The sequence below is a fragment of the Thunnus albacares genome, chromosome 15 (genome assembly GCF_914725855.1).
Source record: "Thunnus albacares chromosome 15, fThuAlb1.1, whole genome shotgun sequence".
Lineage (NCBI taxonomy): Eukaryota > Metazoa > Chordata > Actinopteri > Scombriformes > Scombridae > Thunnus > Thunnus albacares.
Window position 1 is genome coordinate 6,753,908 of NC_058120.1, and position 23,176 is coordinate 6,777,083.

At 42.2% G+C, this 23,176-nt stretch overlaps 1 protein-coding gene across 5 annotated transcripts in view; it reads left to right on the top strand.

The window, feature by feature from the left end:
- alk (ALK receptor tyrosine kinase) overlaps window positions 1-23,176 on the top strand; it is a 207,665-nt gene that overhangs the window by 154,005 nt on the left and 30,484 nt on the right. For all 5 annotated transcript variants that reach the window (XM_044375521.1, XM_044375517.1, XM_044375516.1 and 2 more), the window contains exons 5-11: window positions 172-303; window positions 4,611-4,745; window positions 5,530-5,633; window positions 7,599-7,771; window positions 9,209-9,303; window positions 14,814-14,933; window positions 21,747-21,912. In XM_044375521.1, the coding sequence (XP_044231456.1) occupies window positions 172-303; window positions 4,611-4,745; window positions 5,530-5,633; window positions 7,599-7,771; window positions 9,209-9,303; window positions 14,814-14,933; window positions 21,747-21,912 (925 nt within the window). The remainder of the gene's footprint in view (window positions 1-171; window positions 304-4,610; window positions 4,746-5,529; window positions 5,634-7,598; window positions 7,772-9,208; window positions 9,304-14,813; window positions 14,934-21,746; window positions 21,913-23,176) is intronic.

Sequence of the window (23,176 nt, forward strand, 5' to 3'; positions counted from 1 at the left end):
TCGGCTCCAAAAGTAGATTTTTTTTTTCTTGTTTTTGTTACATTACATTTTCTCATTTCACTGCAAACGATCAAATTACTTTCTATACTCTGACTGCACTCTGGCAGCATTTGAGTTTGCAATAACTAACAATGACTGTGTGGGTTTTTTTTTCCTTCTTTCTCTGCCCAGCATCCTCACCGGGCCCTAACATCACACTGGAGGGCCAGTACCACTGCCACCAAGGACCCGGGATCCCACTGGACAAGCTGTGTGACTTCAGTACAGACTGTCCGCTCGGTGATGACGAAGGCGACCTATGTCGTGAGTACATGGTGACACAGGAACACAAATGAACACAACCGACACTCACGCGTCTGCTGTCCTGCCCTCATCATTGGATCAAAAGCGCCCGGCTGTGAAGTCGGTCATCCACACTGAGTCGTCTTTAATAAAGCAGTTGCATCCTGCCCAACAGAGCAACAACTGAGCGCCTGCGTGAGCTTCCCTGACACAGAGGAGAGGGGGAAGGCAGGGAAAAAAAAGGCAGTGGAGCTATGCTTGGCTAGCATTTCTCACCCTTGACATATTCCATGGTTGTTATTTCTATCTCTTTGCACATTTGTTTTCTGCTTTTCACGAGGCCTAGGAGGGACACTAGCCAAGTACGCTGACATCTTATTCACAAGTGAAGTCCCCCAAGGCCCAGCTGTTTGTGTGTGTGCGCATGTGTGTGCGCGTGCGTGTGTGTGTGTGTGTGTGGTGAGGATCTTTCTTTGGTCCTACCCACATGCATGTACTTGTACATGCATTCACACTCTCTTCGCAACTTCTAGACACACAGTTCAAAAGTCTTACCCTCTAAAATGTTGTTGCTTGATTTCAGTGTTTTTCTCCCATATTAAACTGACCAGAATTAATTTGCTCCTGCCCACAGTTTAGGTCATCCTCCCATGCAGTGCTTATTAAAATGATGGCCGCTCCCTTGTGCTTATAGGTTTGCTAACTATAGGAGCTGAAAGATAAGAGGGTAACAAGAGGGTGAAAATCCCAGCCAGGCGCAGCTCCTCTTTCTACTGCAGGAGGACTTATCAGTGCTAATTGGCCTGAGAGGCTAACCCAAGGGTATAATCGCCATTTGAATATAATAAGGGTGTGTGTGTGTGTGTGTGTGTAGGTATGTGTGTAACGTTTTGATTGTCTAAGCCAGAATTAGAAATTAGAGCGTAAGTGATAATCAGTAAAAACACAAACTCAGCTTTTAAACATCATTGGCTTCATTCAGCAACCATCTACAGCAAAGAATGACTTCATTTAAAGAGTAACAATCATATAAATATTATATTTTATTATATGTGTTGTGAAGGCCATCATAAAGCTAGTGTTTTTATGTTTACATCAGCAACAAACAGAGCAGGGAAAGTCTGGTTTAGTGCTTGACACAGACTGAGGGGCGTTGCAGGGAGCGGCTTATTGCAGGAAATGTTTAAGATCCGAGGCCTCTTTTTTTTTTTTTTTCCTACATCTCCGCACGCCTTTTCCACCGTGCGACCTCATAATGTGGAGGGTGCACAGAAGTATGAAGGCCAGCTGTCATTTGCTTTGAATCAAGGTTTTCTCTCTGTCTCTCGATGTGTTCTTAAAATAGTAATAACCTTTCTCCTTTTCAAATGAGGACAAAGAGCATCGATCCATAAGTTCATTCATCAGCCTGACACTTGCATATGCGTCTCTCTTCTTACCCTGTCACACGTAGTCTACCGCTGCACCTTCTGCTCTGTATTTATTCCATCTTCATCTCCATCACTCGCCACAATTACCCTCTGCTACCCAAATCACATAGTGTTCTCTCTCTGATACCCTATTCTCTGTGATCTATCCATGAGTTATCGTCATCTGATTTGCTCTATTTAAATCCTTCATAAGCTGTGCCAAGGCTCATTAACAGGAAAAAGCAAAGAGAGGCAGGAGGAACTAACTTAGCTTGTGTCAATCACAAAGATTTCTGACATATAAAGAAAACCGAGTCCCTGCGGCCCGCCCTCTCCATCCTACCCCTGCGTTATTATGCATGAACGCATCCTCCACAGCTTTCCTATTGTTGAACCTAGTCGGTCTAAATTCTGCAGACGCCCCACTGCTTTCCAATACCGCATTTTCCCTGCAACTACAGAGGAATGCTGCTTACATTAAAGTGGTAATCTGCAAGATTCCCTTTTTTTTTTTTTTTTTTGCTTGGAGCATCAACAGTGATGACATATCATCGCTCCACCCAGAGATCACTTGTCATTACACACTCTTCTTCTTTGGTTGATTCCAAACTATGCCTAAACATACATTGAATCACTTCCTGTGCAGGACTGTTGTTTAGACAGACCTACTACGACAATAACAAATCATTTCAGGGTCACAACACTTTACATTTGAGAGTGGAATAATACTTTATTACACTGTCACATCTAATCAATTTGTTGTGACACACACAATTTGCCCGTGTAATGACACTTTATGACATGAAGCCTGACACGATGTATTTTTTTAAAGGCTGTTGTCCATGTGTCAATTTGTCATGACAGCAATCTTTAGAGTAGTGTTGACTTTGCGCAGAAAGTGACATTATTAACTGAATGACACTCGACTCAACAGCCATAAAGATTAAATAACATTCATGTCAGTTTTCATGAAATAGCCATGACAGCTTATGCCAGCCTCGCTCTCTCTCTCTCTCACATAAAGTGTTTCAAGTTGGAGATGGAGAGCGGTGAGAGTAGACTGACTGCAAACAGTCAGGAATGATAACTCTGCTAGCAAGAGTCACGATCATTCACACGTCTGCACGGAGTTAACTGTGCAGAGACGTGTCTGGAGTGACATCATCACAGACTTCTTCATTCATGTTGCGAGCAGCTATCATATGATGTGACTCTGAGTCTCGGTGCTTTGCATGAAGAACATCTAAGTGACACTAACTGGTTTATGTAACAAGAAGAATGACTCATAATATCACAAGACACAAGAGAACATGAAATTCACTTATTACCCAAAAATCCCAGAGAAGCTTCTGTCTGTGAGGAAAACATCACAGAAAAACATCAGCTTCAGTTTTGCTGTTTTTATTTGTACTTCTTTAAAATAAAAAAGGAAGTTTTTCCATTTGTTTCATGATCTTTAGGTGTTTGAAACCTGTTAAAGATGTTTTATATAATAAAAATTAGTGTCATGGAGAAAGGAAACATTTTTTTTCTTTTTCCTGAAGAATACATGCTTTATGATCTCTGCTCAGGTCAGTATAAGCTCCATTATCTGGATGATGCCATTTCCAAACAGCACACTGTTATCATGGCACTTATAGATTCTTATAGGTAATGGGCTCTCACAGTAGCTCCGGCTGAAAGGAACATAAAGCAAAACCTCCTCATATCATCACCCAACTATCAACCAACGTTTGGAAACATTCAGCAACACTAAAACTCATTATAAAAAGGAGTAATTTAACAATATGTATGTCATCTATAGGTCTGGTAATGCAAGGAAATATTGTACCTCATTCACTGTAAGTTCATAAAATAATAGTGTAGCATTGAACTGTAGCACTGCCACAAGTGAGTGTCACACTTCATGCTATTTCATTTATTTATATGGCAGGTATTCCCACTGTCATTTCAGCACCTTGGCAGGATTCAGTGACATTATTTTAAAAATTGAAACTGATGTGAAGCCCCATACATACAGTAACAACATACCACATATACACATAACTCTGTTATCTGGAAGTGAAGATGGACTGGGAAATAGTTATGAAAGTTAAAAAAAAAAAAAATCAATCAAAATATGCCTTTGGCAAAATAATGGCAGTTTAAATATTTGAACTAACGTAGTTGTATTTGCTTTATTCTTGCAGTTCTTTAAACAAACATAAGATAGAAAACCTTGTTTGCAAAGCAAGGAGTTTGCACTATTTCTATTATGACTAGAAATAAGGAGACACACACACAAACACGCACCTCTTTTTGTGGTTCCATGAGGATGAGTTTTTTCCACTTCACAATCCAACAAAACATTTTCACTGTCTTGCTGCTGTACAGACTATTTCTCTAAATAGTCAGTGGCCAAAGAGCTTCAGAGGCTGATGCCATTCCGTGAAGTGATTCAAGTTGATTGCCACCCCCAAAACACATCATGTCACCACCTCAGCTTTCTCATTTCCCCTCAGACCCTCTTCCTTCTTCCTCAACACTTTCCTATCTCCCCTCTAGACACTTCAAGCCTTTTCCATTTTCTGCTTCTGTTTCTAGGGTCTCTTGGCGAGCAACACCCTCCCACACACACACACACACACACACACACACACACCCAGCGCACCTCCATTCTCACCAACACATTGAGTCCTACGAGCCCCCACACTCTCAACCTCTTTACCTTCACTGTCGCTCAACACCATGATCCCCCAGTCCCCATCCCACCCCTGTCCTTTTTCTCTCCTTGGCAGTTCAGCTGTGAGTGTTCTGTCCACCACCCTGCTGGGCCTGTCCACTCATTACATACCCCCACCCACCCCTCCACCCCCCCCCCGATTCTAATCATCTTCTCCTCTCCTGTCCTGATATGTTCTCTCTCTTGTCTCTCTCCAGGCCGCTTTCTCAATGGCAGCTACTGCTCTTTTGAAGAGGGCGAGTGCAGTTGGCAGTCAATAACGGGCCGCGGCCTCTCCTGGAGAAGACTCCAGTCTCCAGCCAAGGCTACCAGACAGAGCTGCCCATCATCAGGTAGCTCACGCACGTCTCCCACGATATCATCAAAACTGTTCTTCTTAAATGACGAAATGGCCTATTTGCAGGCGCTCTTAAGTGTGTATAGTGTTAATACCTCATTAAAAGGGACTTCAAAGGGAAATTGTTACTTTAAAGCAAGACTTAAACCAATGATCTTGAGCATTTGAGTCTAACAGTTTGTGAATGTGGAAGGATAACCAAAACCTCTGATGTGTCAGACATGGGCATGTTGTGTTCTTCAGAGCTCACTGCGCTGCAGCAAACAGAATCCCACTGGGCATAAAAGCTCCAGCATGTAGAGCCTGAGTCCTACATCTACAGTTCATTGTCAGTGCAGTGACTTCAGCGTGTCTCTCGATGAGATTCTTAAGTCTTGGTATGCTGAGGCTTGTTTTTGTTCTCAACTATTTACAGAAGTCTCAGAGGCACACTGGGGAAACTATAAATGGAGCATTGTAAATTTACTCCAGATTTGGTGATAAAAAAATAAAAAAACTGTATTTTTTTTTATGCTGTGATTCTGTTCAAATGCGCCTTGTTTGAGAATTCTTCTGAATTCATTAGTTTTATTGGTTAAGTTATGCATCAAAGCAGAGAAAAGGGAGAAGTGATGAAATGTGGCTCATTATGGCTACACAACATTTCTCCAAATATCTCCAAAACAAGACTTTTTATTCAATTTTTCATGTCACAGTTTTGGAATGAATATTATATTTTATTTGTGATTTTCATTCTTCTGTGTATTTATGAATCTGTTTAATGTGTTTTTGGATTACAGGTGCTACATTCAGTGTGGAGGGAGGTCAATCTAAAGGTCAGCGTGGCTCAGCGTTACTGAGGAGCCCTCTCTTCCCTCCTCCTTTAAGAAACTCTCCATGCACGGTGAGCACAAGAGTGTGTTTTCCTCACACTGTAAATATAATCTGACAAACATTCACATGACTCGTGCTATGTGTGCTGTTGTTCACAAATAAACAGTATTCAGACAGTTGCGGGTGAGAAAATCCTTATGCTGCGTTATATTCCTAGTCCTGTAATGAGTCCTCATCACTAACTCTGATGTGCTGCAGTCAGCAGGAAAGTAACACTGACATCCACTAAGTTCAATTCACTATTTGTGTTTTTTTTCATGCAACACATAATGTTAAAAAGTATGAGTCCACCACTATGTTTAAAAAGGAAGATACAGTGTGCTGACATTCAGGTTTATATGGCGATAAGCAATTAAGTGTAGAAACAATAGAATTTGCGTAGACTTTCAGTTTGAAAGGCAATTTACATAACTTTTTGTAAAAGGGAAGTTGGAATTTCCATCATCTGTGGAATGTCACGATAATAGTTTTGTTATTGCTGTAAAGATGGAAAGCTTTGAATAATTTGACATGTTAATTATTTCCAGAAACAGCTGAAGAATCCTCTCAAAAGCTGCTATCAGACAGTGAGGTAGACCACGTCAATCACCGGCTGTATCTGTTGACCCAGTTGTAAAAACGTTAGGAGTCATACATTATTCAGATCATGATGCTCACCGAGCAGGTTTCCAGGTGAAGAGGTTGTGAGCTTGAAGTCTTGATTGATGCTGTTGCATCTAACATTTAGAGTCATGTTAGTTATTTTATTGTTGCAGAGCGTATTGTATGTCTACTTGGCACATTTAAAGTGGAGGCAGGGAGTGATTGGAAGTGAGACAAGCTGGGACAGAGGTGAGGGATGGAGGTCAAAAGGTCAGAAAGCAGGATGATAATAAGAGAGACGGAGGAGAAATGAAGTTAGTCTCAGCAAAGGGACTATCCATGAGGAGGACAGAGAGTAAAAAAAACAGAAAGAGAGGGATAAAAATGAAGGAGGAGAATGTTGCTGCATCTCAGGTGTGAATAAGAGCTGTGTGATATTTGTGGACAGCAGTAGAGGCAGCAGTGCACCATCGCAGACTTCGCTTCATAGCTTCTTGGTACGCAGCCAAAGATTAGCCATGATTCCAGATTAACACACTAAATCCTTCTCTCTACACTGAACCGGTGCTGTTCAATCTAGCCTGTCTGCTCTTGGACAACTATGTAGAGGATATTAGTCTTGGGTATTGGCTCCAGACCATGTTCACTTTCATGTCGTGCCCAGTGTGCACACTGTGTGGTGCCTGTAATCTTGATGTTTAAACGGTCACCATGTGTTCTCGCAGTCGATGATAAGGACCACAACCTGCTGTCCGCAAGCACAATGCAAGTACTCATAGAGGTGTTGCACTCAGTTGTCTGGATTTTCTTGTCTCTACTTGTGGTTCTCTGCATCTGTTCCACTTAAACGGTGAAGCAAGAATTATGTTCTTGGCTCCAATAAAATGTTGTAGAGGGACATGGTCCCAACTCATGCTTGTTAGCAAGATTTAGATTCAGAGCTACTTCTTGTTGCTGTTTAATTGCTGGTACGGCCTGTGTGTTGTTTAATTTTGAGCAGTTTAGTGGTTTACGTCCACCGTATCCCTCCTGGAAACAGCAAAATGAGATTGATTTGTGCTGAAGCATGCAGGAGCAGCGCAGATAGCAAAATAACCCAAATTATGATCCTGGCTGAATTCTATTAATCTTACAGTAATTAGGACTGAACAGATGGCTGTTGCTGATAAATCTTAATGTAATTTTAAGTGCATGACTTTCTTGTCTGGTTTACTTCAATCCACAAATATTCAAAGGAAGTTAAAGTTGCTATATCGTATACTGAGACATATCAGCAAATATCCCAAAACTCAACATAGAAATAACTTTTCTAACGTTGTGGGTATTTTAACTGCAAATATGTCGATTTTAATCCATTACTCATTTGAAATTCCAATGTATGCTGTTTCAACAGGTGCGGTTCTGGGTGTGCTCTGGAGGCTTACAGAGGGGGGCGCTGTCTCTGTGGATAGTGGAGAACAGCACAGGCCCTGAGGAGCAGCGCAGACTGTGGCACTCATCCAGTGAACCCAAATCTGAGAGGGGGTGGAAACTCATCATACTTCCCCTTTATGGGCTGGCAGACTGGTACGACAAACACTCACCTGTTACACCGCATGACAGGCAGTTTTGATTATATCAAGGCTGCGTGTTTGGACTGTCTGAATGCATCAAACTGGTATTTCTACTTTGAAGTGTTTAAGAGCAGATCAATCATGCTACTCTCGTTCCAACAAAACTTCCAAACACACTCACACAAATACTTAAGTGCTCCCACAGCAAAGGAAGTCCTTAGAAACAGAAGCAAGATGCTCTTCTTCAGTCTTTTCACCTCTTAAAAATGCAGATTTTCAACATTTACATTCCATTTTCTGCATTACATTTTCCTCTCAACTCCACCAAACTAATGAATCCCATTGGGACTCTAGTTTTATGCCATGGACCTGCCATGTGTACAGTTGTACAAAATATCCCCCTCTCTTTTTATTCCACTTGTCTGTAATAAAGAGGAGAAATCAATACACAAGGCTCTACCCACCCTAGTTGCCTTCCAATTAGCTATGGCCCTGATTTCCCCCCAAAGAAGAGAGAAATTAAAGCAAAATAGAATAAAACAAGAAAAAAAGATAAGGCATTTCAGCTCTGTTTGCCTGACTTGGGGTTTCTTTGCCATTGGAGCTTGGATAATCCTGCTCCCTCGAGAGTGATTCATTTTTGATTCCTGGTTTATGTAGTCTGCTGTGCTTGTGCTCCTAATTAGAGTGTCATGTCTGTAACCATGAGGTGAACTTGCCAGTCTTTGCACAGTGACCTTTGTAGAGCTTAAATATAATCAGAAATACAGTCTGAAGTGCAGATAAAAGTCAGAAGACTGCAGACAGTTTACATATGTAGACTCTGCTTGTGAGTGAGTGTTGGTTTGAAAGGCTGCGGGCTGATGGCAAGAGAGTAAATATAATTGCCATAAAGGTAATTGACATATTAAAGGTTAAAATTGACAGATACAACCCTCAGCTATGAACAGCTTTTGTTTAAAACATCATATTTACTGGAGCTGATGTTACTATGTCACAGCCACAGAAAGCCCAATCACTTCCTGTCTCAGAGCTCAATAAACAGAACGATGAGATACTGATCAAACTCTGCAGCCATGAAACCATTTATAATGAAAAATACCTTTATCTTCATAGCACCCAAAGCTTTCAGACAGAACAGTAACAGTGCGCGCCATGTTTATGTAACTATTTCTAAACTAACTGTACACGAAAGTATTTCATTTGAAACCAGAAAACACATTTCATCCCTAAAGAAGTCAAACTGCTCCTTTTTTGTCTCTGCTGAAAGAGACATCGAACAATTCTTAACAATAGACTGAGCTGTCATAAGGCATACTGCGCACACGCTCCAAAGCCAAACCTCAGCGGCATTTCGGCACGATAAATTCCTCCCCGCATCATTTCAGTTAGAAGCTGTCCAACCTCTCACAGGTTGTGAGGTAGTTAAAACAGCTTTGTCCCTCCGCAGGTTCTGGCTGCAGTTCAGCACAGAAGATGGACCTGGACCCGGTTCAGCCATCTCTCTCGACAACATTTCTTTCAGCATGGACTGCTTCCTGGCTTGTGAGTACTATAAAAACATTGAGTTTTTCTCTTTTTTTTTTTTTTACTCTTGCTTCATCAGACGTTGGCTGAATTAATGGGATTGTTAGACTGATTGCCTGATTGATTGCCCATGAAAAGCACAATGGGGTTTGCTCTAAAAAGTGTAATCACTTTTTATGGACTTCAGAGAAGCTTAACTAAACACTCAGATTGACCCGCTGCAATTAGATTAATAATCAATACCATGTTCATGTTTTTACAGAGATAATATTTGACTGAATGGCAGTTTTGTACACTTTGGAGAATTCATCAAGGACTTATCCATGATTTATTCAATGCCATTCCCTTGACAAAGCCATAATACAGCACGTCTTCTTTTATGCGCTCAAAACTTTTTGAAATTCTCAGTCAAAACTATTAAAATTTTCAAAATCCTACCATGTCCTTGAATGATTAAAAGTGCTGCAGCTTTGCTTAGACACACAGTGAAAAACATGATTATATGTATCTGTATATTATTTGCATTCTTATAAGAATCTTTGATGTGTCCTGAAATGTCAGTACAGTTCTAATCTGAAATAATAATATAGCTTTCTGATTGATAAGAGCATGTATGTTGATGTTGTACTGCAGGCTTATAAAGGTCAAGTCTCACGTCACCTTTGCGGATATTTTTGTATTATAATTGAGATGGTTTATCAGTATAAAAACAGTAGTAAGATGACAACCATGTCTAGTGTCAGGAGGATAAAAGTTAGGAGTTCAGTGCCTCCCTCCGTCTCTGCCTATCTGGAGAAACCTGTTTGAACTGTGACAGGAATAGTAATGCCTGAGCATCTCTGTACCCGAATATAACTCTGACAATAAGAGCTGTGTTAAAATGAAACAGTGTTAAACTAACTTCACCCTGGACAAGAACTGGACTCAAGAGGAAGGGGCATGGGTGTCCTCGTCTGACATTAGTAGGATTTTCCTGCTTTAATTTGATACATGGATTAAGGAGAAATTAAATGAAAACCTGCATAATAGTGCTGAGATATTGGAGCACATTGTTTAGAGTTCTCACTCAGATATAATATAAGAAATAAAAAGTGTGACTGACACGCATAATCTGTTTTGTGTTCACCTTTGAATGATGTGCAGAATTTATTAATCAGCAGCAGATATAATCTCAACACAATTGCCCTAACTGTAAAATGCAATCAGATAACATGGATTCATCAGCAGAATATGATGTGAAAAATTGCTGTTGGTCTCTACTGGAGCCCAGTCACCATCACCCTGTATAAACACTGGCTTACTGGGTCAGGGACTCTTTATTTAAAGAGATGACATTTTCCAAGAGATATTTGCGCACCAATTTGTGTTTTATGTCCTCTGGAGCTGCTGCACTGTTGGATCATCTATCCCCGCTTTGCTCACTTTCCACATGGCAAGTTCTTAATCTAGGCCAGGTATCTATTACCTACAGCCACACATGACACAGTCACATTTTATCACCTATCAATCAGACCACTTGATGGGACATGTTGAAGCTCAGCGAATGACGTCCTTTTCTGAGAGTGATCACTGTGAGTGATTAGCATGACAGATCCCTGAGCGTTATGACACAGCCGTGTAATATGTTTTGGTGGGCAAACACACTGCGAACACATTATGCAGAGGACCAGCCAACCGTGGGCCTTTTCCTCCACATCTCTCAGATTTAGTTTGATGTATAGTTTGGCAAGCATGTGTGCTTGATGATGCATCCGTTGCCCTTCAGGTGTTGAACCTGGCTGTCAGTTTTATCGTTTCATCTTCACCAGCATCATTACATTAGTTTATTGGGTTAGACAGAACAGGAAGTTCATCCTTTTCTCTCTCACCTTGTACCATCACTTCTTGCATTCAGAGAGCTGCATTAACAGCAGCTGCCTTTATAGAGATTCCCAAACATCAGACTGGGAATGTGCCTCCTCAGTGGCTGGTCCTTGACATTGCTGGATTGAAAGCAGAAATGCAGATTTGGATGGAAAAAATAGTATTTTGCTGAAGGCAATGTGAAAACTGCCTGCAAAGGTCCACATATGCCCTAATATCTTTTTAGGCTGTTGTATCTGTTATCTGATGTGGTAACTCATGTAATACAACCAAGGATTGCTGAAATGTGTTCATTTTAGTAATTATCACCTGCACCTGTGGGTGTTAAGAAACATGGAGCCACACCATGGACCAGAACAGATGTTCCACAGTCCCTCAGCGTACTCACAGTGATGACATATAGGGCTAATTAAAGCAGTTTATTCAAATGTGGTCTCACCCAGGTTTATCAGCTGCTTTGCTCTCTTACATGTACAACAGCAAGCTGTAGTTTCAGATACATACATACATAGAAGCAATACATGCAAACGAACAAATTAGGAATCCAAATGTATATGAGAAGACGTACTACATACATTTTTAAGTATGTTGTATCACAGGCTCTTGAAGCCCACACAGTAAGCTTGACTGTTAACATGAAATGTCTGTAGTGTGGACATTTCTCGGAGCTATTGCAATCTTGAGATATTTTGGGTTCATGGCTGGGTGGTAACGAGGTGCCCCCCCTGTGGCCGGCTTCTGGTGGGCTTCAGGTAGCTTACGGCGCCCTGCTAATGAACAGTGACAGCCACGCCGGCTGTTGCCCTGCCCTCTAGTTCATGCTGCTCTGTGGTGGACCTGCTGAGTCCCCCTCTTGCTGCAGCAGCATACCAATGCTGTGTGCTCCAGTCTGTCTGTTCCATAGCCCGGCTGTAGTGTGTTGCCCCATGCTCAGAATAACAATGCAGTGAGCCTTATTAGAGATTTTGTTGAAGATATAAAAAGTTGCTGAACTTGTTGTGTACACATAACACATCTAAGGGTCTTACTTACAGAAAGACAATATTGTTTAGAGTGTTTCTACCCACCCAAGCAATCAAACATTGCAGTCACTTACGTGTTGTATGTGATCAATCAAATCTGCGCATAAACTCTGTATCAAAGCTCCCAAGCAGCGGAGACATAGATGATCATATTTATGTGAGGATTACATGGCTAGGGAATGAACTATTGATTTTCTTGCTGGTAGATTTAAGGTAAGCAGTGCTGCGTCTTTTTAGGCTTTGAAGCCAAAATTATAAGATTTCTTCACTTCAACAAAGTTGCAGTAGGGACGTCTCTACAAAGTCTACAGCTCCAGTGCACATTTAAAGACGAATTCAAGAATGCTGATTAAAACAGTCTGTCCAGAGAACCAAAAGTATAGTTTCAACTCAAGCACAAATGATATTTATGTCAAGTTGTTTGCTCTAAATCAAAGTGAGCGGGTTTTCTCGGACCAAATGGAACAGCTGTTGAGGGAGCCCCCTGCCATATTGTCATAAACGGTGAGCCTTCAGCCCTGAGGTGACAGGGGAGCCAGGATGGAGGAGAGGGAGTGTTTCTGCAGTAAAATTATTAGATAGATAAAGATGAAAAGTCTTGTTTTAGCACAGACACTCCCAGAATAATGGTGAAGAAAGCAGGCATGATTTGTTTTCACCAAGGAGGTTAATGACACAATGTGGGCTACTCATTGGCCCACCACAATTAGGAAACGTATAGTTGGATATCTAATTGATATCCAGCTCATGCAACTCTTTTCTGAGATTTGGAAATAGCACCTGCTCATCAATGGGTTGTTGGTGTACCCCAACTTTTTAATCCAGGACTACTCTATGGCTTGGGAGAGCAAAGCAAATGATAGAAAATACTCTCATGAAGCCTTTAAATCATATTTTACTGCTGTTTGCCACCCAGGGCAACCCAATGGAGAATATCAGGGAGCTGCAGTGTAAACAAACTGTATGCTATTCTGCTGCTCCACAAGACAGGCCAGTCTACAACCGGAAACCTGCTCTTTTCTCTTGCCTTATGAAATGCAAATACGCCCTGAAACCATGTAATTGTCCTCTCAACAGTCTATTCCATATGCAGAACAGAAATGGAATTTAATATGCGCGTCATACACAAGCAGAGTATCATTTACAATGCATTGTTTGCATGCCTCAAGTATCTACTGTGAGCACATTGAAAGTGTTTAATGAAAAGACTGTAAGCCCTCATTGGTGTTGATAGACTGAAGCATTGTGTCAGCCTGGCTTAAATAGCAATGATTTCTTTAGTTCGGAAGCTGACTAGGCAGCCCAGCCTCGTTGGGTGGCATATGCTGTATCTCTACTTTTTATCCAATGCAGAATTTTGCTGGTCATGAGTTGTAAAAGTTATAAATCAGACTAACAGAATAGAAGCGGGTCAAGATATGAATCCATGCCCTTGTTTGGTGTCACATGGTTGCATGATGGCAGCATTATCAGCTCCACAAACCACAGCATACCTTATCTGACACTTCCCAGAAATAATCTCAGCTGTACAAAGGTCGTCTACCGCAAAACAACAAGGGTCATCCAGCAACAGAGCCACTGAGGTCTTTTTTTTCCTACGGAACATACCAGCAAAGATATGAGATGCCGGACAGAACCCTTCAACAAAACATGACCTTTCCCTGGAAATAGTGTTTCCTGAACACATTGATAGCTAAATGTTGTTTTGTGAAACCTTTGCTGAGTAGGAATGAAAAATAATTTTATGTACACACTTGTCAAATAAGTTGAAGGTACATGCTGTGGAATATCTACAGTGACTAATGATTTTGTCATGAAAGGTTTTTGTAATCCTCTTGCTGGACTGTGATTTTGTCATTCCAGCACTTCCCTTCTTAGCTCAAGAAAATACTGGAAAGGTTTATGTTCAGCTGTCAAGCTTGCATTGATTGTTCCCGTAGACTCTGCAGTCCCTGGTCAGATGTGGCAGCTGATTTCTTCAAGACCATTCAGGCCAGTCTTTTATGGCACTGATTGCAGTGCATGGACCTCATCAAAGAAACTGACTCATGTGTTCAGTGACTCCGCCAAGCAACCATGAGAACTCCTGTTTCTCTGCCTCCACTGAAAAGTAAAGAATGGGGAAAGGTGTTTTTCCAGTTCAGCATCCGACCATAGCTAAAATTAGTTTCCTGTATTTGAAGATCTTTGGGGGATGGGAAAAGAGGAACCGTAATAGCCAATCAGCCAGCCTTTTGCCCGGAAGACGTAATTCTGGGTCAGAATTTGAGGGGGAAGAGATCAAGGTGCCAGCAAGCTTATGATCTCAGTCCTGGGAAAGTGGTGAGGCTGGAGGCTTGATGGATTGCTACAAAACACCCAGATTTAATGTGCTTACCCGTCTACTGTAGAAGCAGATAGAGACGGAGAGGGATGGAGAGGAGCTGGATGTTGCATGCATTTCACTCCCTCTGTATAGCCATCGGTGGTACAAATGAAAGAATGACCCCTGCTGGCGGTTCCACATTTTCTGTGATAGTAAGGGGTCTAGCAGCTACTGTGCTCACTCAGTTCTTCAGTGTAACACCAACAGGATTTCATTGCTGCTCGTAAAGGGGAAAGAAAGCACAGTCTTATCAATAAATGTATTATGTTCCATTTCAGCAAATGGTGAATTTCCACCAGTGGCCAGCAGCACAACCAGGCTGCCATCTCGACCACCGATCAAGACCACACCCCCGTCCATTGGGAGCCCTGTGATGAACTTCCCCACCTCAGATTACTGTAAGTGTGAGCTTGATAGCCTCCTGAAACTGAAATTGTGTGACATGTGGATACCTTCCTCCCTGTGGGAGAATATTCTCCACACTGATATTTGTTTATTTCTCCTTCTATCTCTCTTTGTCTTTCCTATTTTCTTCTTTGCTCACACATCAAACCCACACACACACACACACACACACACACACACGCATGCATTAATGATTCACAATTACTCTACACGTGCTGAGCATGGCACGATGCATGGGCTGCAACAAAGTAAGTGTGCCCCCTACTGGCCTGCACCACCTCCACATCTGAGTGAGTGCTGCAGAGAGCTCCTTTGGCATTAAATGGAGCAGGACGGGCAGTTTTGAAGTGTAAAATCCTCCAATTTGTCTCCTGAGAATGTCAATAGCGCCGGTTACACAGACTTGACATTTTCCACTTTGCGCTTTCTCACTTCTCCTCTTCAAAAGGGTAAAGACAAGCAGAGATTCAACTTCTATATTTAAAGTCATAAGTTAGAGTTACTTTCATACAAAACGTGCTCTGAAACACTTTTCTTCAACCAGTAGCTTTGACGTGCTTGAGGTACACCAGACTCATTCAAGCCTCTTTGCTGAAAGATATCAACTGCTTCCATTTTTAAAAATGGATAATCCTTTTTATCAGAGATAATATGACACTAGGAACACTTTTTATACACATGTTGAATGAATGTGAAGTTTGTCTTTCTGTGACTTTGAGTGCTGTTTTCCAATCCAAACAGATGACAGGTCTGGGCGGGTTTCCCACACTCCAGGATTGTAATTGCATTCACCTATATCTTGTTTTCTCTCCCAGGCGGCATAAAAGGTTTTTATGGCGTTCATACACTGTTAAAGCCCAGCAAATCAATTTTGTACGGTATAGAGGCTCACCTCCCATTTGAAACCTGTTAGACGAATCACACTAACAGGCTATGAGCTCTGACACACCAGCCAACTGATCAACTGCTTTGCATTGCAACGTTAAACTTGAACACATCTTGTCTCATTATAGGCTCAGGAGACAACTTGAAAACAGGCCTGACAAAAATTTACAGCTAAAAACTGTAAAGTGTTATTTAACATTGCACTATATTTATCATTACAGAACAAGCTGATGCGAAACATAAAGAGAAATTGCTCTAAATGTGTGAAATCATTGATTGATTAAGCCTGAACAGCCAGACAGCTCTGTCTCACTGTCTGCCTGCACCAACAATTCAACATACAGCATCCAATCTGCTAAACAGCCACTGATAAGTGCTGACTAGAGCCAAATGTGCCTGACATACCACAAAAAGTAGGGTGATGGCCACAGACACACAGCAGCAGCCCAGTGGACCTCAGTCAGCTTGGTGTTTTAATCCCCCAATTTGCTAATTTGTTGTTCTTCTTGTGCAGCGACTTCAGATTGAACGTCTCATGTGGGTCACTCTCAAACACAGAGCGGTCTGTTATTTCATTTTGTTGCTGCAGGGTCAAACGGGGACAGTAAAAGATCAGACATTAATGTTCATCCGGCTCACATAGTTTGATAATGTTGCAGGATTATGCATCGAAGTGGAGCCACAGGCATGGGTCAGTCAGCAAACAAAGGGTAGTCAGTCTATCAGGAAACATGACATTTAAGTTGAGCTCATAGGACTTGGTTTTACAAGCCCATATTATAATCAGCAATCATTCCTTGAGTGGGTGTAGGGGTTAAACGCTTCTCGGGGGTCACCAGGTGGGCACCCTCCTTCCTCGGTGTTTCGTTAATAGGCCTACACAACAACAGAAAGAAGAAAGATGGGACTCTGAGATCACTCTGCTCTCGCCCTTGTGATTATCATAGATATTAACTCGGGGCAGGGGGGGGAAGAAGTTGAACTTGGAGTTATACATTGGCTATTTCAAAGACAGCCTTGAGCGGTTAACATTCGCCGGGCGTCTCCATTCTCCCCTTCTGGAGCTGATGCTTTGACGTGTGCAGGGCAGGATGGCAAGCCTGATGAGGGTTTTAGCTCAGCAGACCTGTCACTCCAACAAGGCTCTCCTCTTCCCCCGACACGCTCAATGATTAACCTCACCCGACGTCAACGTCTCTTGTCTCCTCTCAGTCTCCCCTTCATCTTTCCCTTCACACTGCCACCATATCTGGGCAGGCACACTTTGTTTCTTTTCCCGTTTCCATTTGTTTCCCATCTTCACCATTTAAAAAGCTCTTATTGACTGTCTGTTAGTTCACATTACTGCCCTCTCACCCCGCCGCCATGTCTTTCTGTCAACACTCCATCTGATCTCAGCCTCTTGTCCCACTTCACCCCCCGCCTTCCCCCATTTCCCTTCACCCTGACTTCACCTTCCTTCTTTTCTTTTCTTCTCATTCTTTCCCCTCATCTCCATTGATCCCCCACTATTCTGGCACCAGACACGTTCATTTCTCGCCCTACTGTGTGGCACCCACGTCTCACTGCTGACTCATCACTTGCTTTTTGGGCGTGAGAGTGTGAAAAAGTCAACCTAGATGAGCTTCCTCCCTTTTCTTTCTGTGATTACCTCTCCTGATGGGAAAGAAAAGGCGTCGCTAACCTCAAAATGAGCTCCAGGCTTATTTTTCTGTGGCCATGCTCCGTATGAACGGGAGTGTGTGTGTGTGTGTGTGTGTGTGTGTGTGTGTTTCGGCTGTGTGTAAGATTAGTGTTTACAGCTTCTTTTATGATCATAAAACAACTATACACAATACACAGTCACGCTGTAACAAAACATCATCATATTTACACCTTATCTGCAAAAGTGTGGCAGGATGTACAAGCATTAGCTTCTTTGAACAGACAGCACATTTTCATATCAAGGTGTTCCACTTCCGCTCACACAAAAACAGAAAACAACAAAAAACAAGTTCTGTGGAGCAGATGAAAACTGGCATCAAATCAAAGACAGAAGGGATGGTGATTGAAGCAATCCGATTGGCTCTTGAAAGTAACTGACAGCAGATGTCGGTCCCTGAACGCTCCATACAGAGAAGAGTTTTGGTCATTATGTGCTCGCTAATTAGCTGCGCAGGCGAGATGTGAGCCTGCGCTTCATTGTTTACTTGTTCATAAACACTGGCCTGCGGCAATCAGTTAGCTAGTTGTTGTTACTTTGGGTTTTGGAGGGGGAACATTACTCACTAAGACAGATATGAGACTGATAACGAGCAGTGCCACGCAAAACAGGCTTTTGTAATTAATTGGACTCGGGTGCTCCATAAGCTTTGTACTTGGAATTCAGATCCATTCATGGCGTGCCAGCCTTGATCCATCTTTCTAATGGCCGGCCCAAGTAGGACAGCTGTCACTGGATAAGGGGGATACATGCTAAGAGAGGAAAGCAGCGAGTAGCCTGTGTTTAGTTGCTTCACCTGCAGCATGTTTGTGGTGTGTTGACTTGTCTTTTCCAGTTAACTTAGACTTTTATGTATGTATAATACAGCCTGATAATCAGACTCAACTGCCTTTTAGTTTTCAGTTTAGGAGGAAGAGGAGGACATTTTGCCCTCCTAACCATTCAGTAGTGACTAATATATCTGTCAAATCAACAACATTTTCAGTCAAAACAGAAGCTGGTAATTTAATATTTGTCATATCTACTGAAGACATGAATATGCACATTTGTGTATGAAGTGGAAATGGTATCAAACTAAAGAATGCTCTTCACTGTAAAGCCCAAAGAAAAACCATTTCAGAAGCAGCTCTGAAATGTGGGAGCTGTTTGGTGTTGATTCTGGCTCTGGCAAAAGAAGATGACATGCCTAATTTTAATTCTGCCTGTAAGGCATTGATTGGCTGGGTTGTTTCTCTTACCAGGGAAAGAGCTGGTCTGGAACCTGGCTAGTTCAATCATGGCTGAAGCCAAAAAGCATGACAATTAGAGAATTTATGCCTCTTAATCAAATAACAGTTTAACACAGCATGCCTTCTTGTAGCGAGTGATGAGGCTCAGTCCATCTGTCACAACACACAATACCTCGCAAACTGCTGATCACTTTTTTAGGATTAATGTGTCTCATTACTTCATTCTGGCAATTTAAAAACTACTCATAGGCCTAGCTGGGTGCTGAACTGCTTGTTTACTTGTTACTGATTAGCCCAAGGACTGTCTTTGTCATTCATAAAGAATGACATGTTTACTCTTGCCTTGTTTCAATATTGTTCAGAGGAGATAAAGACTGCTGGAATATTGCTGTCAGTACTGCAATCCAATCAGAGACATTTTTCTAAACTGTCTCCCAGTCTTTTGTCTCTTTTATTGGACTTGTTTTGTGCAATTCTTCACTGATGACAGTGTGCAGTGTTGCCCTTTCCTTTGATGGAGGCCAGTGTTTGTTATGATGATGGCATCGTACTGGTGGCAAAGTTCACAGGAAAGGAGATTCATATAACAGTCAGACAGAGTCAGAGTCTCCCTTGGGATGTTTGTGCTTACCAGTATGTGTGTATGTGTGTGTGTGTGTAAGAGTGTATTGCAGGTCAGACAGGCTGATAAGTGTGCACACCACTTATTAGAGAAAACTATCATCTGTGAGAGCACATCTTGTTTTTGTTTGTTCTGCCAAGTGCCTATCACAGAATGGCTCATTACGCCTGTTGGGTGGTGTGCTCAAGTGGGTTTGTGTGTGTGTGTGTGTGTGTGTGTGTGTGTGTGTGTGTGTGTGTGTGTGTGTGTGTGTGTGTGTGTGTGTGTGTGTGTGCATAAGAACTGTCTCATATTGATAGACCAACAAAATCGATCAGCTGGGCTGAAGTGTGAAACGGACTGCACCCTAGGGAGATTCCAGAGAGAGAAATAGAACGGAGAGCCTCACTATCCTCAACACCATGAGTGCTAATGTCAAAAAGTCAAGCTCACTTTACATAGAAGGAACAAATTTACATCAAATAGCCAAGAATTCACTTCTCTGAATAACTATGAATAAAAAAAATATAAATTCAGACCATATGTCTTCCTCTTAAACATGTTCTACCTTCACTGATTTCCATCTTAGAGTAATAATAAATAATACATTTAATTTGTACTGCACTTTTCATTTATAGAGACTATGTGCATAGACGTTAAGTACACTAAGATTTATGTTTAAAGCTCTATTTGGTTTTGGGGGCTTTTCTGTTCTAGTGATGGATTTATTGCCAGCAGTCTTAACTCTTTTTTACCTTGTTGGGTGTTGAAAATACTGACTTGAGGGATCAATTTACTCTTACTGGATGGGAGCCAGACAGAACTCCAGTCACCCCACAACAATGTTTCTTACAGTTTGAGTGCATTTGCAGACCAGCGTAAACTCCAAATCATTCTCTTACCGTAGTGCTGTTTTATAGTGTTTTTGAGTGTATTGGCCTGCTTGAAATTGTCTCTGCTGGCACTTTAGCAACCTCAAAAGAGATGTTGGTAGGGAGACAGAGTACAGCTCAGTGTGAAGTGCTGATGTTGAATCACTTCCTGGGTGCCCTTGGACTGAACCAATCTTGCGGATCAGATTGACAAATATGATGCTGGACGTGCAGTCCATCCAGGGTGCTGCAGTGAAATGTTAGTCATCATTTGGACTGGAAGGGACAGAAATACAGTAGGCACTCAGGGATGAATGTTTTTTGGGGGCTTTAAAATTATGACTTTCTGAAAAAACTTTTATTCCTTCTCCGTGGGGAAAGCACCGTTTCTCACCATAATTCAACTGCAGGCAGTTAATAACAAAAGGGTGTATATTCCCATTTTGTTGTTCACAGATAAACACAGACACTCGGGTACACACATTCTAAAAATATCAACTTGCTGCAGTCATTTTCCTCAGTCACAGAGAGTCGATTTTGGCAGGAGATTCTGGTAAATATGAGGATCTCAATTCCTGGGCTTCAACTCTAATAGGCACTACACAGCAGGCAATTTTAACACCAAAAGGTGCTGTGGTGAAAACATCATAAATTAAAGTCACACTCCTGAGACTCGTCTCATCCCATCTCTTCTCTCTCTTGTGTATTCTGTCACCATCCAGCCCGCTATCTGTTCTAGCAAAAAATAAAATAACAAGACCCATGCCCCGTTGTATTTAATCACAAACAGCATGATAATCACACTGAGCAGCAACTCAGGAGGCTACAAAAGTCATCATATGATGCTCTGTTGCAGGAATGACTTTGACTTTAGCTGGGTGTCACATTTGCAATAATCAGCCGTGGTCTGAAATGAATAATAAGTAGTCTCTGAGTGTCCACAGGCAGGCAGAGAGAGTAAAAGAGACAGACAGAAAGAGGTGCTTCACTCCCTGGTGTTTCCCTCGCTTCTCTGTGTTCACAAGCTTTAAATCAGGATTTAGTACTGCAGCGTTAAGTCCTTCCACCTCCATCTGACAAGACTAATCTCGTGCTAATTACAGTGAAAAGAACTCCAATTAGCAGCGACACGTGGGATTACATGGGAAATGAGGAGAAATGTTTGTCACCTGTGATCCTGTCACCACATCCCCTGCTGCAGTTGTGAACATGACGATAGCGGCATCTCATATTAGTAGCTTCCATTCTACAGCTTGCCGTCCCGATATATAATAATTTGTTTCATATTTGTATATTTGGGTTTTATTGATGTGAAAGTAGAGCAGTAGGTGATGTTGAAGTGGGATGAATGTGAGACAAATAGAGCTGTAATGAGTCTGTGGTGCGCAGTGAATCACAGCCTCTCTATCATCTTTAAGTTCTGTTAAGTGCATGCGTGACTCAGTGAAGGAAATGTGATTCTGCAGCCGGGCGCAGCTCTACGAAATGCTAAACGTTTTCTTCTCCTTTGTGTGCAGCCAAAAAATGGATTTTCCATACCTGTGGGGCTGTGGGCCCTGAAGGCCCGACTCCCACTCAGTGCCTCAACTCCTACAGGAACAGCAACGTCAACGTCACAGTAGGCACCCAAGGGTACTTCAAAGGCATTCAAATGTGGCGGGTCCCAGAAACTGGCACCTACAGGTAGGACTGTTGCCAGAACGCAAAAGCCTCAGAGCACATAAACATCAGACATAGCTATTATTTTCACAACACCCACTCTGGAACGACGTCATCTCTTTCTGCCTACAGTGCGTTGCCTGGTCAATCATTAGGAACATATGCTCAGGCTCATGGGTACTCAACACACGTACACTATACAGCACACACTTAACCTTTCTTTCTTCGCAGGAAGTACACTCTGTGCATCTTACATCTCTCACAAGTATGTAGACTCTTCCTCTCGCTCGCCCACCTCCTCTCCTCTGTGCATCAGCAGCGCATCAATCTTCCACGAGCAAACAGAGAAATATCACTATCAGATTCTTGCAGCAGGGAGCAGAGGCTGGAGTAGTGGCAGTTAAATAGCATGATTCACACTACACCTGGCTCCAAAGTCCAAAAACCACCCACCTTCATGTCTATGTTGGTGGCCTCTAAGGCTTCAAAATACCTCAACAATAAGCCTCAGCACCTTGACCCACAAACTGTGTACTGCACTAGGATTAATACCATAATATCCGCTACCTTGTGCAGAGATCAATATTCCTCCTGTGGGCATTCATGACAACATGAGGCGTTTAACTTGGATTTGACTTCCACAGTTCAAACAAAAAACGTCTCTGAAAGCTGCCTCCCACATCAACACATAAACAAACAAGGCACACAATCGCACACAGCTCAGCCAAGACCCTTGAGTCTTAAAACACCTAACTAACAACAGCGTCAACAGCACTATCTTAACACAAATCCTAGAGTTTTTTAGAAAAACACCTCCTGGCTTCACACAAACTCCAGAATTGTGGTCTTGATGCGGCCTGGTTTAGCTGGCAGAGCCTGTAAATGAAGCTGACAGACGGCCACAGAGATGAATATGCGCTCTGCATCTCCCAAAAGTCATTAGGCAAACAGCTGAGGTAACTAGCAAGCACCGGGCAGCGTTGTCTCTCTCCCTACCAAGCACCACCACCAGAGAGGAGAAATATCGAAGCGCTCCCAAAAACCAATCAAATTGCTTTTTTTTTTTCTGCCAAGAAAACTGGAGCATTGAAATGAGTGTCTTCTGCTACAAAGGTGTGTGTGTGTGTGTGTTTGTGTGGCCCTGTATTGTAGTCTGTGCATGGATTTGTGTATGTGTGCGATACAGAATAGTGTGCCATGCTAGGTCAAATATTTTTATTAAATCACCAAGGATGAAAGTGTGTTAGTGTTTCCAAAATTTATTTAGGCCACTATTGAATGCTGCGCA